The sequence below is a fragment of the Hippocampus bargibanti genome, linkage group LG17 (assembly GCF_051943395.1).
Source record: "Hippocampus bargibanti isolate YZ-2025 linkage group LG17, ASM5194339v1, whole genome shotgun sequence".
In the NCBI taxonomy this organism is placed as follows: Eukaryota; Metazoa; Chordata; class Actinopteri; order Syngnathiformes; family Syngnathidae; genus Hippocampus; species Hippocampus bargibanti.
The window spans coordinates 5,172,963-5,185,785 of NC_142750.1; the positions used below are offsets into that span (position 1 = coordinate 5,172,963).

General features: G+C 38.6%; 1 protein-coding gene across 1 annotated transcript; it reads left to right on the top strand.

Annotated features, from left to right (window-relative positions):
* The first annotated feature begins 469 nt into the window (after positions 1–469).
* LOC148885368 (endoplasmic reticulum protein SC65-like) lies at positions 470–7,586 on the top strand. The gene is made up of 7 exons (XM_089018357.1): positions 470–1,052; positions 2,589–2,738; positions 2,823–2,994; positions 4,237–4,365; positions 4,442–4,587; positions 5,559–5,642; positions 6,970–7,586. Exons 1-7 carry the CDS (start codon positions 606–608, stop codon positions 7,120–7,122), a joined length of 1,281 nt encoding a protein of 426 aa, XP_088874483.1. The 5' UTR covers positions 470–605; the 3' UTR covers positions 7,123–7,586.
* Positions 7,587–12,823: the final 5,237 nt, after the last annotated feature.

Consider the following 12,823-nt stretch of genomic DNA (forward strand, 5'->3'; position numbering starts at 1 on the left):
TTTGTCAAATCGACAGAGGTTTATTCAGAAAACATTTCATTTGTGTAAAAATGTAACCACCGTTTACACAAAATTATTAAATAACATTCAACAAATTTCGCAAAATAGGTTAACCCCACGTGTTTTATTTTATGGAATTTATACTACAATGTTCTACGTGTAAACTATTTTAAGATATTTATTTTTTTGCGATATTAATGACGTTGCTGTTGATGTGGTTGCAAACGTGTAATCCAGCCACGAGAATCTATTTTGTCAAGCTTCGCGCAGCACGAGTAAAGACAGAAATAAACAACCTCCTTCAAAATACAAGATAATCACAAGCTATTTGTGGTTATTTTCAGCTTTCGTCGCACACAAGCTATTTAATAAACGATTAAATATGTACTTAACAAAAATAGCAACGATTGAAACAAATTGTGGTCTGGATTTGGGGTAGTTATTAAGACGTTATTTTCTTTATTTTGAAGGAGTACTCGGAAGAGGTTTTATTTGAGTCGTCTCACTGCCTATCTACGGTCTGTCAAAGACACAAGTTTCCAGAGTGAATCCAGACGCTACTTTTCCGCGACTCCCGTCCCGGGAGCGAGAGACGCTTGCCGACGATGCTCTCTCACGGCTTGGTCACGGCGTTTGCTTTTCTATCCTCGTTCCTGCTCTTGGTTCGGGCCCAATACGAGAAGTACAGCTTCCGAAGCTTCCCCGCCGGCGAGCTGACGCCACTGGACTCCACGTTCGACTACGCGATGCAGCAGTACACGGCGCGCAACTGGGCCGAGAGTGTCAATTACCTGGAGCACAGCCTCAGGCTCCATCGGTTGCTGCGGGACAGCGAGGCGTTCTGTGGCCGCAACTGCAGCGCCGTGAGTCGGGGGGACGACGGAGACGACGGGCATCTCCGAGTCATGAGACACATCGTCTTTCGAGCGGCGTGCCTGAAGAAGTGCAAAGGCGACTTGCCCGTGTTTAAACTCGCCTATCCGCGTCGAGACCTCCTGGACAGCTTTGAGAAAAGGACCCCTTATCGATACATACAGTACGCGTACTTCCAGGTGAGAGCGGATTTCGGAAAAATTGTGATAGGAAAGTTCCAGGCAGCTTTCTGGGGTGACCTGCCGGGCAATTCGTTGAGCCGATGCCACGTCTCCTTCAAACAATCCCCCACTGTGCTCCAACTTCTCTGGAGGACTGATGTGGCACCCCCCCCCCCCAAACATTAGGCACACTTCCACTTAAAAATCTCAAAGAGAAAAATCAAATAAATAAACAGGTTGATTGGCATGTAGTAGAAGAGTGTGTAATTGTTTTGCTAGTACGTTATATCATAAATGTGACATGCAAATTCCTGACTGTCAATCAAAACCGTCTCATTCAATGGTACGGGTGTACCCAATACAAAACATATTGATTTACATCGCGCTTAAACAACAGCTCGCTGCCCATCTTTAACTCATTCACAGCCAGACATGAATGTATCCACTCCAGTGCCAGGGTTTTTGTCATTGTCATATCTATTCCAGGACCCAAAGAATACTGTATTGAGTTTTAGGACTACATAAACATTCAATGCAGCGTAAAAAAAACAACTTGAGACTCTTCTTTCATCAGAAAAAAAGTTAATTCCTAAATTATATGGGTCTGGAGTTATATAAGCTTGAAATGAGGGCAGCTGTCCAACATACATATTGGTTGATGTAGCGCTTTAACATCAGCTGAAGCTGGAACAAAGCGCTAACATGAAAAAAAGGAAATGCTGCCCCCTTGAGGATAAGAAAAAACATTGCCAAAGGTCTGACGAGCGCTTTATCAGCACCCAAGCATGAAAACAGACAAAACCCGAACAAATTCAGGAATGTCTACGTCATAATTTTTAATCCCCGAATAAATTCGTGAATGGCAGTGAATGAGTTGAAACCCGTCTCAAAATTCACTTGTGCTTTGTATAATAACAATAATAATAATAACAATAATACATTTAAGTTACAAGTGCATTTCAAAGCATCCAAGGACACTACAATTAAAAGATCATCAATAAAACCATAAATAAACGGCATTAGACTCAGCATGATTCCGACTTGATCTTAGTTTTACTCCCTGTAACTTTCTACTATTTTTGTGACTGCTTTATTTCCTCTATAGCAGGGGTGTCAAAGTCATTTTTTGCCGCGGGCCACATTGTAGTTATGGTTTCCTCTCGAGGGCCGTTATGAATTTGGGAAACCCATTAGAATGTTTAAATCCCTTCAAATATTACATATAGAGCACACAGCAAATTAATGAATAACTCGTTTTCAAATCTGAAGTCAAGAATAATGACTTTTATTGTGGTTGACATCCAAAAATATGACATTTTGGCTCAGATTTTAGCAATCATCATGGAATTTATCAAGTTTGATTTGCTTTCGCGGGCCGAAAAAAATGATGTGGCGGGCCGGATTTGGCCCGCGGGCCTTGACTTTGACACATGTGCTCTATAGGATAGTTGTCCATGTTAAGCGCCCGACGAAACACTCTACACTGACACCGCGGCGTTCCCTTACTGATAAAGCATAAATGCATCATCATGTATCTATAATTTTCTCTCACAGCTGAACAATTTGCCAAAAGCCATTTCGGCGGCCCACACTTACCTGAAAAAAAACCCGAAAGACCCCCAGATTGTCAAGAACATGAACTACTACAAGACACTGGTGGACGTGGACCCCTATCTCATCGACCACGAAGAGCAGCCATACGAGGTTCGACCCTACGTAACTATTCCGATGATTGCAATCCAAAGCCTGTTTTTCTCCGGGTATGAAAATGGAGCTCATTGTGTTTAGAGCGTGTTCGTGAAGAGCGTGACGTTACACAACGGCGGCGACTTTAGCGGCAGCGGTCGACACATGGAGCAGGCGCTCGCTTCCTACTTTGGTGCGTACGACACGTGCGTGGCCGCCTGCGATGGGTCGTACGAGATCCTCGAGGTCAAGGACTTCTATCCAACGCTGGCTGGTGAGTGCGGACACACCACATATTCACACAAATTAGTTACTTCCTGTCGTGAGAACAAAATAATAATAATAATAAAAAAATACATTTGATTACTCGGCGCCTTTCAAAACTCTCAAGGTCACTTTACAGTCACAGGATCAGTTTTTTTTTCAGTGGTTGAGCAGCGGCAGCCACACGCGCCAGCGTTCACTCAAACCGGAAGTAACTCAAATAGATAGAAAGCTAACTAATAGCTAGTTAATAGATTTTTTTATGTTTTCCACAAGGGGGCAGCATTTCCTTTTTCTTCCATGTTAGCACTTTGTTCCAGCTTCAGATGTTATTAAAGCACTATATAAACCAATATGTATGTATTGCATTGTATTTTGGACAGCCGCCCCCATTTCCATTGCAGATAACTCCAGACCAATATCATTTAGGAATTAACTCATTTTTTTTCTGATGGAAAAAAGAGTGTATACGCTTTTTTTACGCTGCATTGAATGTGTATGTCCTAAAACTCTGTGGGTCCTGCAATTTGAGTGAAAATGACAAAAACCCTGGCACTGGAGTGGACACATTTTTGCACATTGTCTGGCAGTGAATGAGTTAATTAGAAATATAAAAAAAAAAAAAATACATATAACATATTAAAAATATATAATACGTTATATGTATTTTATTTTGTAAAATAAATAGTATACTGTATAACAGACCTTGCATACGTTCTGGTCACCCATTCAGAAATGAAATGAATAAATGAAAATAAATGCGCACAGTTTACAACAGTATTGGAAATGTTTGTTAAAATAAGAATATAAGCATTTTTTTTTAATGAAAAAAAATATTTTTTGAAGTTAAAGTAATTTTTTAAATGTATTTTATCAGGTGTCAATTGTTTGCAAATGTTTACGATTTCCAGGTGGGGTCTGATTGTATTTATATAGGGGGGGGGGTCTCGATAATATTTAGCTATATTTGATATTAATATTTCCTATATTACCTATATGATTATTCAAGTTGTTTCATTCAGCTGTCCACTGGCTTCATGATCCATTTTTTAATCACAGCAACATTTGCCATTGACTCGTTAAGATTAAGACAATGGTCTTCAACTGGCAGCTCTGGGGCCAAATAGGGCCCTGCATTAAGAGTCAACAGTTGTTCCTTTTTAATGCGAATGAGGATGAGGGTTTTTTTGGGAACACGTTTATAAGTATTTAAAGTAATTATATTTCTTCACCAACCGATGTTTGTGTTCAGATCTGTACCTGGAGGCGCTAAGATGCAAAGTGGGCTGCGAGCAGCAGTTGACGCCCAGCGTGGGGGGTTTCATGGTGGACAAATTTGTAGCCACCATGTACCACTATCTCCAGTATTCATATTATAAACGTAAGACTTTCTCTTTCATTCTCTCTCTCTGGAATGTGTTATGTAATCTATGATTCTCCATCCGGCTCGCCTCCAGTTAACGACGTCAAGAACGCCGCCCCGTGTGCCGCTAGCTACATGCTGTTCGACCCCAGCGACCAGGTGATGCGTCAGAACGTGGAGTACTACCGATTCTACCGGGAACAGTGGGGCCTAGCCGACGACGACTTCCTGCCGCGACCCGTAAGTCAATTTAAAACTTGGGCGTCCCCCGTTAACCCCTCGTCAGTGCGAAAATTAGCGATCTGCGCACCTTTTGCTAGCTCCAACATAAAATATATAATACAGTAAAGTCTCGTTATATCGATATTCAAGGGAGTCCGAAAAAATATCGATATAACCGGGACTATCGATATATCCGACCCTGTTTGCATGTAATTTTCTCCGTGCGTGCATAGAAATAGTATCGCTATAACCGGGACTATCGATATATCCGATATCAATATAACGAGACTTTACTGTATATAATACATAATACAGTGATACCTTGGCTTACGAACTTAATTGGTTCCCAGACAGAGTGTGTAAGGCAAAAAGTGTGTATCCCAAAAATTAATTTCCCATAGGAAACCATTAAAATGAGAATAATCCGTTCCCAGGTCCCCGTAAAACATAATTTTCTACTTTCTAATTTTCTAAGCCTTAAAAATAACCAAAATATACCTTATTTTATGTATAATAAATGTGCTACGGTATTGTATTTTCTTTTGTGATGGTCGTTGATTGCTTGATGGAATGGAGTGGCCGGTTTCATCAGCATTAAACACTTGATGAGGAACGTAGCCTTCTTCTTTCACCATCTTGAGAAATGTTCCCTTGTAGGTGCTTTCTCTGTGATAATTTTATCTAGTTCCTCATCAACTGTGTTCTGTTTAGCTCGGTTGATAGCTTTTTGCATCAGGTGTACAGATGCCTTGTGCGGGTTATTTGTGGAGCGTGATTGATGGGATATTTTAACCTTGCAGTCTACACTCTGCATTTGAACTATCAAAGTTGAAACAAGTCCAAATTTCACTGTTTTCTATCCATTTGCTCATTCTCTTTCTCTTTTTTTGAGTGTTATATGCTTTGGCTGAGTAATGAAGAATTCCAATCTTAATATCATAAGCAAAAATGTGGACATAATTATTCGATCAATTGGTTTCCGTCTGCAGGAGGCTTCCAGATACTTCAATCAGACAACCAAGCAGGAAGAGATGCTGCAGTTTGCTCTCAACTACCTCCAAACCGAGGACGAGGTATTTACACGATCACATTTTCACATAATGCATAATTATGTTTCGTATTCATTTAGTTTCGACAGTGAACAGGAATGAGAGGAGAAAACAAATAATGTAACGTATTTTCCGGTGTATAAGGCGCACCCAAAAGCCTTGATATTCTTCAAAAAATGACCCTGTGCCTTATAAACTTTTATATATTTATATGTTATATTTGGAAAATGTTTTTCATTCATTGAAGGTGCGCCTTATCGTCCGGCGCACCTTATACACTGAAAGATACAGTGCTTATAATAATAATAATAATAATAATAATAATACATGTCATTTATAAGCGCCGTTCAAAACTCTCAAGGTCACTTTACAGTCACAGGATAAGTTTTTTTCTGTGGGTGAGCAGCGGCAGCCACATGCGCCAGCGTTCACTCAACCTGGAATAACTCAGATAGGAAGCTAGCTAGCTACCTAGCTGATAGATAGATAGATAGATAGATAGATAGATAGATAGATAGATAGATAGATAGATAGATAGATAGATAGATAGATAATAGACAGCACAGATTGAATGACCGTCTGTGTCTTTTGTGTTGTCTCACATGTCTCTTTTGACTCATTCACTGCACAAAAAGCTATCAACCCAGCTAAACAGAACACAATTGATGAGGAACTAGATAAAATTATCGCAGAGAAAGCACCTCCAATGGATCATTCCTAAAGAAGGTGAAAGAAGAACGCTATGTTCCTCATCAAGAGTTTAATGCAGATGAAACTGCCCACTCCATTCCATCAAGCCGTCAACGACCATCACAAAGTTAAATAAAACGACTTTATTATACAGCACAGTTTATTTCTTTAATTATAATACCGTAACACATTTATTATACATAAAATAAGGTATATTTTGTTTATTTTTAAGATTTATTCAGTAGAAAATTATGTTTTATGGGGACCTGGGAACGGATTATTCTCATTTTAATGGTTTCCTATGGGAAATTAATTTTTGGGATACACACTTTTCGCCTTACACACTCTGTCTGGGAACCAATGAAATTCTTAAGTCAAGGTATCACTGTACATTTAATTTCTAAGCGCCTTTCAAAACTCTCAAGGACACTTTACAGCCACAGGATGAGAACTTTTTTCTTTGTCTTTTTTTGCATTTAGCATAGTAGCATTGTAGCGGCAGCATGTGGTATGTGGTCAGGAGGTGCGGAACGCCCAGACCACATAACTCTTCAGCTTACCGCTCAGAGGCAGCCCACAATTCCAGTTTGACGCTTTGAGAGAGAGAGAAAAGCACCCCAAATTGATCGTATTTATTGTATCCTCTCGCGGCTTTTCAAAGGGTGAGGTGATTGCGGAAACAGAAGCCTCCCCCCAACGCTCCGTGCGGCCCGACGTGGAGTTCGAGGGCGTCGGGGATTACGAGGAATCACTCCTGTCCGAGTGGTGGCAGGAGGCCAAGACCAAGTGGGACATGGGTGAGGTACCGGAATGAACTTTGAACCCGGGAAAGAAAATAACCTCATCATGTTAATCCAGATGGACGATTGACGTGGATGCTACTTGGCTGTCATCAGCCTTTATTGAAAGTATTTTTTTTTTCGACTGACCTGTTGAATTGGAACAAAAGTATCTCTTGATGTCCATTAAAAAAAAAAATGTTTTTCTATTCGATCGTACATCTGCAATCGTTCGTGTTCATTCCGTGTAATTTATTGCTTATTTTAAGTCTGATAAGGAAGCGACGTTATATATTTTCCCAATGTATTTTTCTATGCTTTGTTTTCTATAAATATTTTTACATTGAAATATGGTTTTTATTTTAAATACAAAATTCAATCTTACTATATGTTTTTAGAGGTGTAGGTGTATGTATTTCAAAATGGTAATATTTGATGTGAATATGAATATTTTTCCTGGTAAAAATAAATAAATACGTATTTTCCGGACTATAAGGTCCACCGGACAATAGGTATGCTTGGTTTTTTAGGTCAAAAACGCCTTACTATACATGGTCGTTTTTTCCAAGGTATAAACGCCTTATGTTGTTTTTGTTGGTTGTTTTGTTGGTTGTTTTTTTTCGGGCTAAAAACGCTTTACTATACATGGTTGTTTTTTTCGGGGTAAAAACACCTTACTACATGGTCGTTTTTTTTCGGGGTAAAAATGCCTTACTATACATGGTCGTTTTTTTTCGGGGTAAAAACGCCTTACTATACATGGTCGTTTTTCTCGGGGTAAAAATGCCTTACTATACATGGTCTTTTTTGTCGGGCTAAAAAATGCCTTACGAAACAGTCGTTTTTTTGTCGGACTAAAAATGCCTTACTATACATGGTGTTTTTTTTCGGGGTAAAAATGCCTTACGATACATTGTTGTTTTTTTCGGGGTAAAAACGCCTTACTATACTTGGTCGTTTTTTTCGGGCCAAAAAAGCCTTACTATACATGGTCGTTTTTTTCGCGCCAAAAAGGCCTTACTATACATGGTCGTTTTTTGGGGGGTAAAAACACCTTACTATACATGGTGGGGTTTTTTTTCGGGGTAAAAACGCCTTACTATACATGGTCTTTTTTTAGGGCTAAAAATGCCTTACGAAACAGTCGTTTTTTTGTCGGGCTAAAAATGCCTTACTATACATGGTCGTTTTTTTCGGCTAAAAACGCCTTACTATACATGGTCGTTTTTTTTTTCGGCTAAAAAACCTTACTATACATGGATGTTTTTTTCGGCTAAAAACGCCTTACTATACATGGTCGTTTTTTTTCGGCTAAAAACGCCTTACTATACATGGACGTTTTTTTCAGCTAAAAACGGCTTACTATACATGGTCGTTTTTTTCGGCTAAAAACGCCTTACTATACATGGTCGTTTTTTTCGGCTAAAAACGCCTTACTATACTTGGTCGTTTTTTTCGGCTAAAAACGCCTTACTATACATGGTCGTTTTTTTCGGCTAAAAACGCCTTGGTCGTTTTTTTCGGCTAAAAACACCTTACTATACATGGTCGTTTTTTTCGGCTAAAAACGCCTTACTATACTTGGACGTTTTTTTCAGCTAAAAACGCCTTACTATACATGGTCGTTTTTTTCACCTAAAAACGCCTTACTATACATGGTCGTTTTTTTCGGCTAAAAACGCCTTACTATACATGGTCGTTTTTTTTTCAGCTAAAAACACCTTACTAAAAAAACGCCTTTTTTTTCGGCTGGACGTAAAAACGCCTTACTATACATGGTGGTTTTTTTCGGCTAAAAACGCCTTACTATACATGGTCGTTTTTTTCGGCTAAAAACGCCTTACTATACATGGTCGTTTTTTTCGGCTAAAAACGCCTTACTATACTTGGACGTTTTTTTCAGCTAAAAACGCCTTACTATACTTGGACGTTTTTTTCACCTAAAAACGGCTTACTATACATGGTCGTTTTTTTCGGCTAAAAACGCCTTACTATACATGGTCGTTTTTTTGGACTAAAAACGCCTTACTATACATGGTGGTTTTTTTCAGCTAAAAACGCCTTACTATACATGGTCGTTTTTTTTCGGCTAAAAACGCCTTACTATACATGGTCGTTTTTTTCGGCTAAAAACGCCTTACTATACTTGGACGTTTTTTTCAGCTAAAAACGCCTTACTATACATGGTCGTTTTTTTCAGCTAAAAACGCCTTACTATACATGGTCGTTTTTTTCGGCTAAAAACGCCTTACTATACATGGTCGTTTTTTTCGGCTAAAAACGCCTTACTATACATGGACTGTTTTTTTCAGCTAAAAACGCCTTACTATACTTGGACGTTTTTTTCAGCTAAAAACGCCTTACTATACATGGTCGTTTTTTTCGGCTAAAAACGCCTTACTATACATGGTCGTTTTTTTCGGCTAAAAACGCCTTACTATACATGGTCGTTTTTTTTCGGCTAAAAACGCCTTACTATACATGGTCGTTTTTTTGGACTAAAAACGCCTTACTATACATGGTCGTTTTTTTCGGCTAAAAACGCCTTACTATACATGGTCGTTTTTTTCGGCTAAAAACGCCTTACTATACATGGTCGTTTTTTTCAGCTAAAAACGCCTTACTATACATGGTCGTTTTTTTCGGCTAAAAACGCCTTACTATACATGGTCGTTTTTTGGGGCTAAAAACGCCTTACTATACATGGTCGTTTTTTTCGGGGTAAAAATGCCTTCCTATACATGGTCGTTTTTTTGGGGACTAAAAACTGTTTACAAAAAAAAATAATCTTTTTTAGAATGCTAGTCACCACCGACAGGGTCACTCAAATGAAGGCACCCTGATGGACGAATGGTTAGTGCAGTGCTTCACCACCTCAGCGGTGCAGGGTTCAAGGCCAGCTTAAAACGCCTGTACATTGTGGGTTTTTTTCGGCTAAGAACGCCTTACTATACATGGTCGTTTTTTTCAGCTAAAAACGCCTTACTATACATGGTCGTTTTTTTCGGCTAAAAACGCCTTACTATACATGGTCGTTTTTTTCAGCTAAAAACGCCTTACTATACATGGTCGTTTTTTTGGGCTAAAAACGCCTTACTATACATGGTCGTTTTTTTGGGCTAAAAACGCCTTACTATACATGGTCGTTTTTTTCGGCTAAAAACGCCTTACTATACATGGTCGTTTTTTTCAGCTAAAAACGCCTTACTATACATGGTCGTTTTTTTCGGCTAAAAACGCCTTACTATACATGGTCGTTTTTTTCAGCTAAAAACGCCTTACTATACATGGTCGTTTTTTTGGGCTAAAAACGCCTTACTATACATGGTCGTTTTTTTGGAATAAAAACGCCTTACTATACATGGTCGTTTTTTTCGGCTAAAAACGCCTTACTATACATGGTCGTTTTTTTCAGCTAAAAATGCCTTACTATACATGGTCGTTTTTTTGGGCTAAAAACGCCTTACTATACATGGTCGTTTTTTTCGGGCTAAAAACGCCTTACTATACATGGTTGTTTTTTTCGGCTAAAAACACCTTACTATACATGGTCGTTTTTTTTCAGCTAAAAACGCCTTACTATACATGGTCGTTTTTTTGGACTAAAAACGCCTTACTATACATGGTCGTTTTTTTCAGCTAAAAACGCCTTACTATACATGGTCGATTTTTTCGGCTAAAAACGCCTTACTATACATGGTGGTTTTTTTTAGGTCAAAAACGCCTTACTATACACGGTCGTTTTTTTCGGCTAAAAACGCCTTACTATACATGGTCGTTTTTTTCGGCTAAAAACGCCTTACTATACATGGTCGTTTTTTTCGGCTAAAAACGCCTTACTATACTTGGACGTTTTTTTCAGCTAAAAACGCCTTACTATACATGGTCGTTTTTTTCGGCTAAAAACGCCTTACTATACATGGTCGTTTTTTTCAGCTAAAAACGCCTTACTATACATGGTCGTTTTTTTCGGCTAAAAACGCCTTACTATACATGGTCGTTTTTTTCAGCTAAAAATGCCTTACTATACATGGTCGTTTTTTTCGGCTAAAAAGCTAAAAACGCCTTACTATACATGGTCGTTTTTTTCGGGGTCGTAAAAACGCCTTACTATACATGGTCGTTTTTTTCAGTTTTTTTCGGCTAAAAACGCCTTACTATACATGGTCGTTTTTTTCTGGCTAAAAACGCCTTACTAAATACATGGTCCGGCTAAAAACACCTTACTATACATGGTCGTTTTTTTCAGCTAAAAACGCCTTACTATACATGGTCGTTTTTTTCGGCTAAAAACGCCTTACTATACATGGTCGTTTTTTTCGGCTAAAAACGCCTTACTATACATGGTCGTTTTTTTCAGCTAAAAACGCCTTACTATACATGGTCGTTTTTTTCAGCTAAAAACGCCTTACTATACATGGTCGTTTTTTTCAGCTAAAAACGCCTTACTATACATGGTCGTTTTTTTCGGCTAAAAACGCCTTACTATACATGGTTGTTTTTTTCGGCTAAAAACGCCTTACTATACATGGTGGTTTTTTTGGAGCTAAAAACTATACATGGTCCTTACTATACATGGACGTTTTTTTCAGCTAAAAACGCCTTACTATACATGGTCGTTTTTTTCGGCTAAAAACGCCTTACTATACATGGTCGTTTTTTTCGGGGTAAAAATGCCTTCCTATACATGGTCGTTTTTTTGGGGGCTAAAAACGCCTTACGATACATGGACGTTTTTTTCAGCTAAAAACGCCTTACTATCATGGTTTTTTTCGGCTAAAAACGCCTATACATGGTGGTTTTTTTCGGCTGAAAACGCCTTACTGGGACGTTTTTTTCAGCTAAAAACTTAATACTTGGACGCAGCTAAAAACGCTTACTATACATGGTCGTTTTTTTCGGCTAAAAACGCCTTACTATACATGGTCGTTTTTTTCGGCTAAAAACGCCTTACTATACATGGTCGTTTTTTTCTAAAAACTGCTAAAAACGCCTTACTATACATGGTGGACGAATTTTTTTTGCAGGGTTCGGCTAAAAACATTGTGGGTTTTTTTCGCCTTACTATACATGGTCGTTTTTTTCGGCTAAAAACGCCTTACTATACATGGTCGTTTTTTTTCGGCTAAAAACGCCTTACTATACATGGTCGTTTTTTTCGGCTAAAAACGCCTTACTATACATTTTTTTTCAGCTAAAAACGTTACTATACATGGTTGTTTTTTTCGGCTAAAAACGCCTTACTATACATTGTCGTTTTTTTTCGGCTAAAAACGCCTTACTATACATGGTCGTTTTTTTCGGCTAAAAACGCCTTACTATACACGGTCGTTTTTTGCGGCTAAAAACGCCTTACTATACATGGTCGTTTTTTTCAGCTAAAAACGCCTTACTATACTTGGACGTTTTTTTCAGGTCGTTTTTTTTCAGCTAAAAACGCCTAACTATACATGGTCGTTTTTTTCAGCTAAAAACGCCTTACTATACACGGTCGTTTTTTTTCGGCTAAAAACGCCTTACTATACATGGTCGTTTTTTTCAGCTAAAAACGCCTTACTATACATGGTCGTTTTTTTGGACTAAAAACGCCTTACTATACATGGTCGTTTTTTTTCAGCTAAAAACGGCTTACTATACATGGTCGTTTTTTTCGGCTAAAAACGCCTTAGTATACATGGTCGTTTTTTTCGGCTAAAAACGCCTTACTATACATGGTGTTTTTTTTCGGCTAAAAAC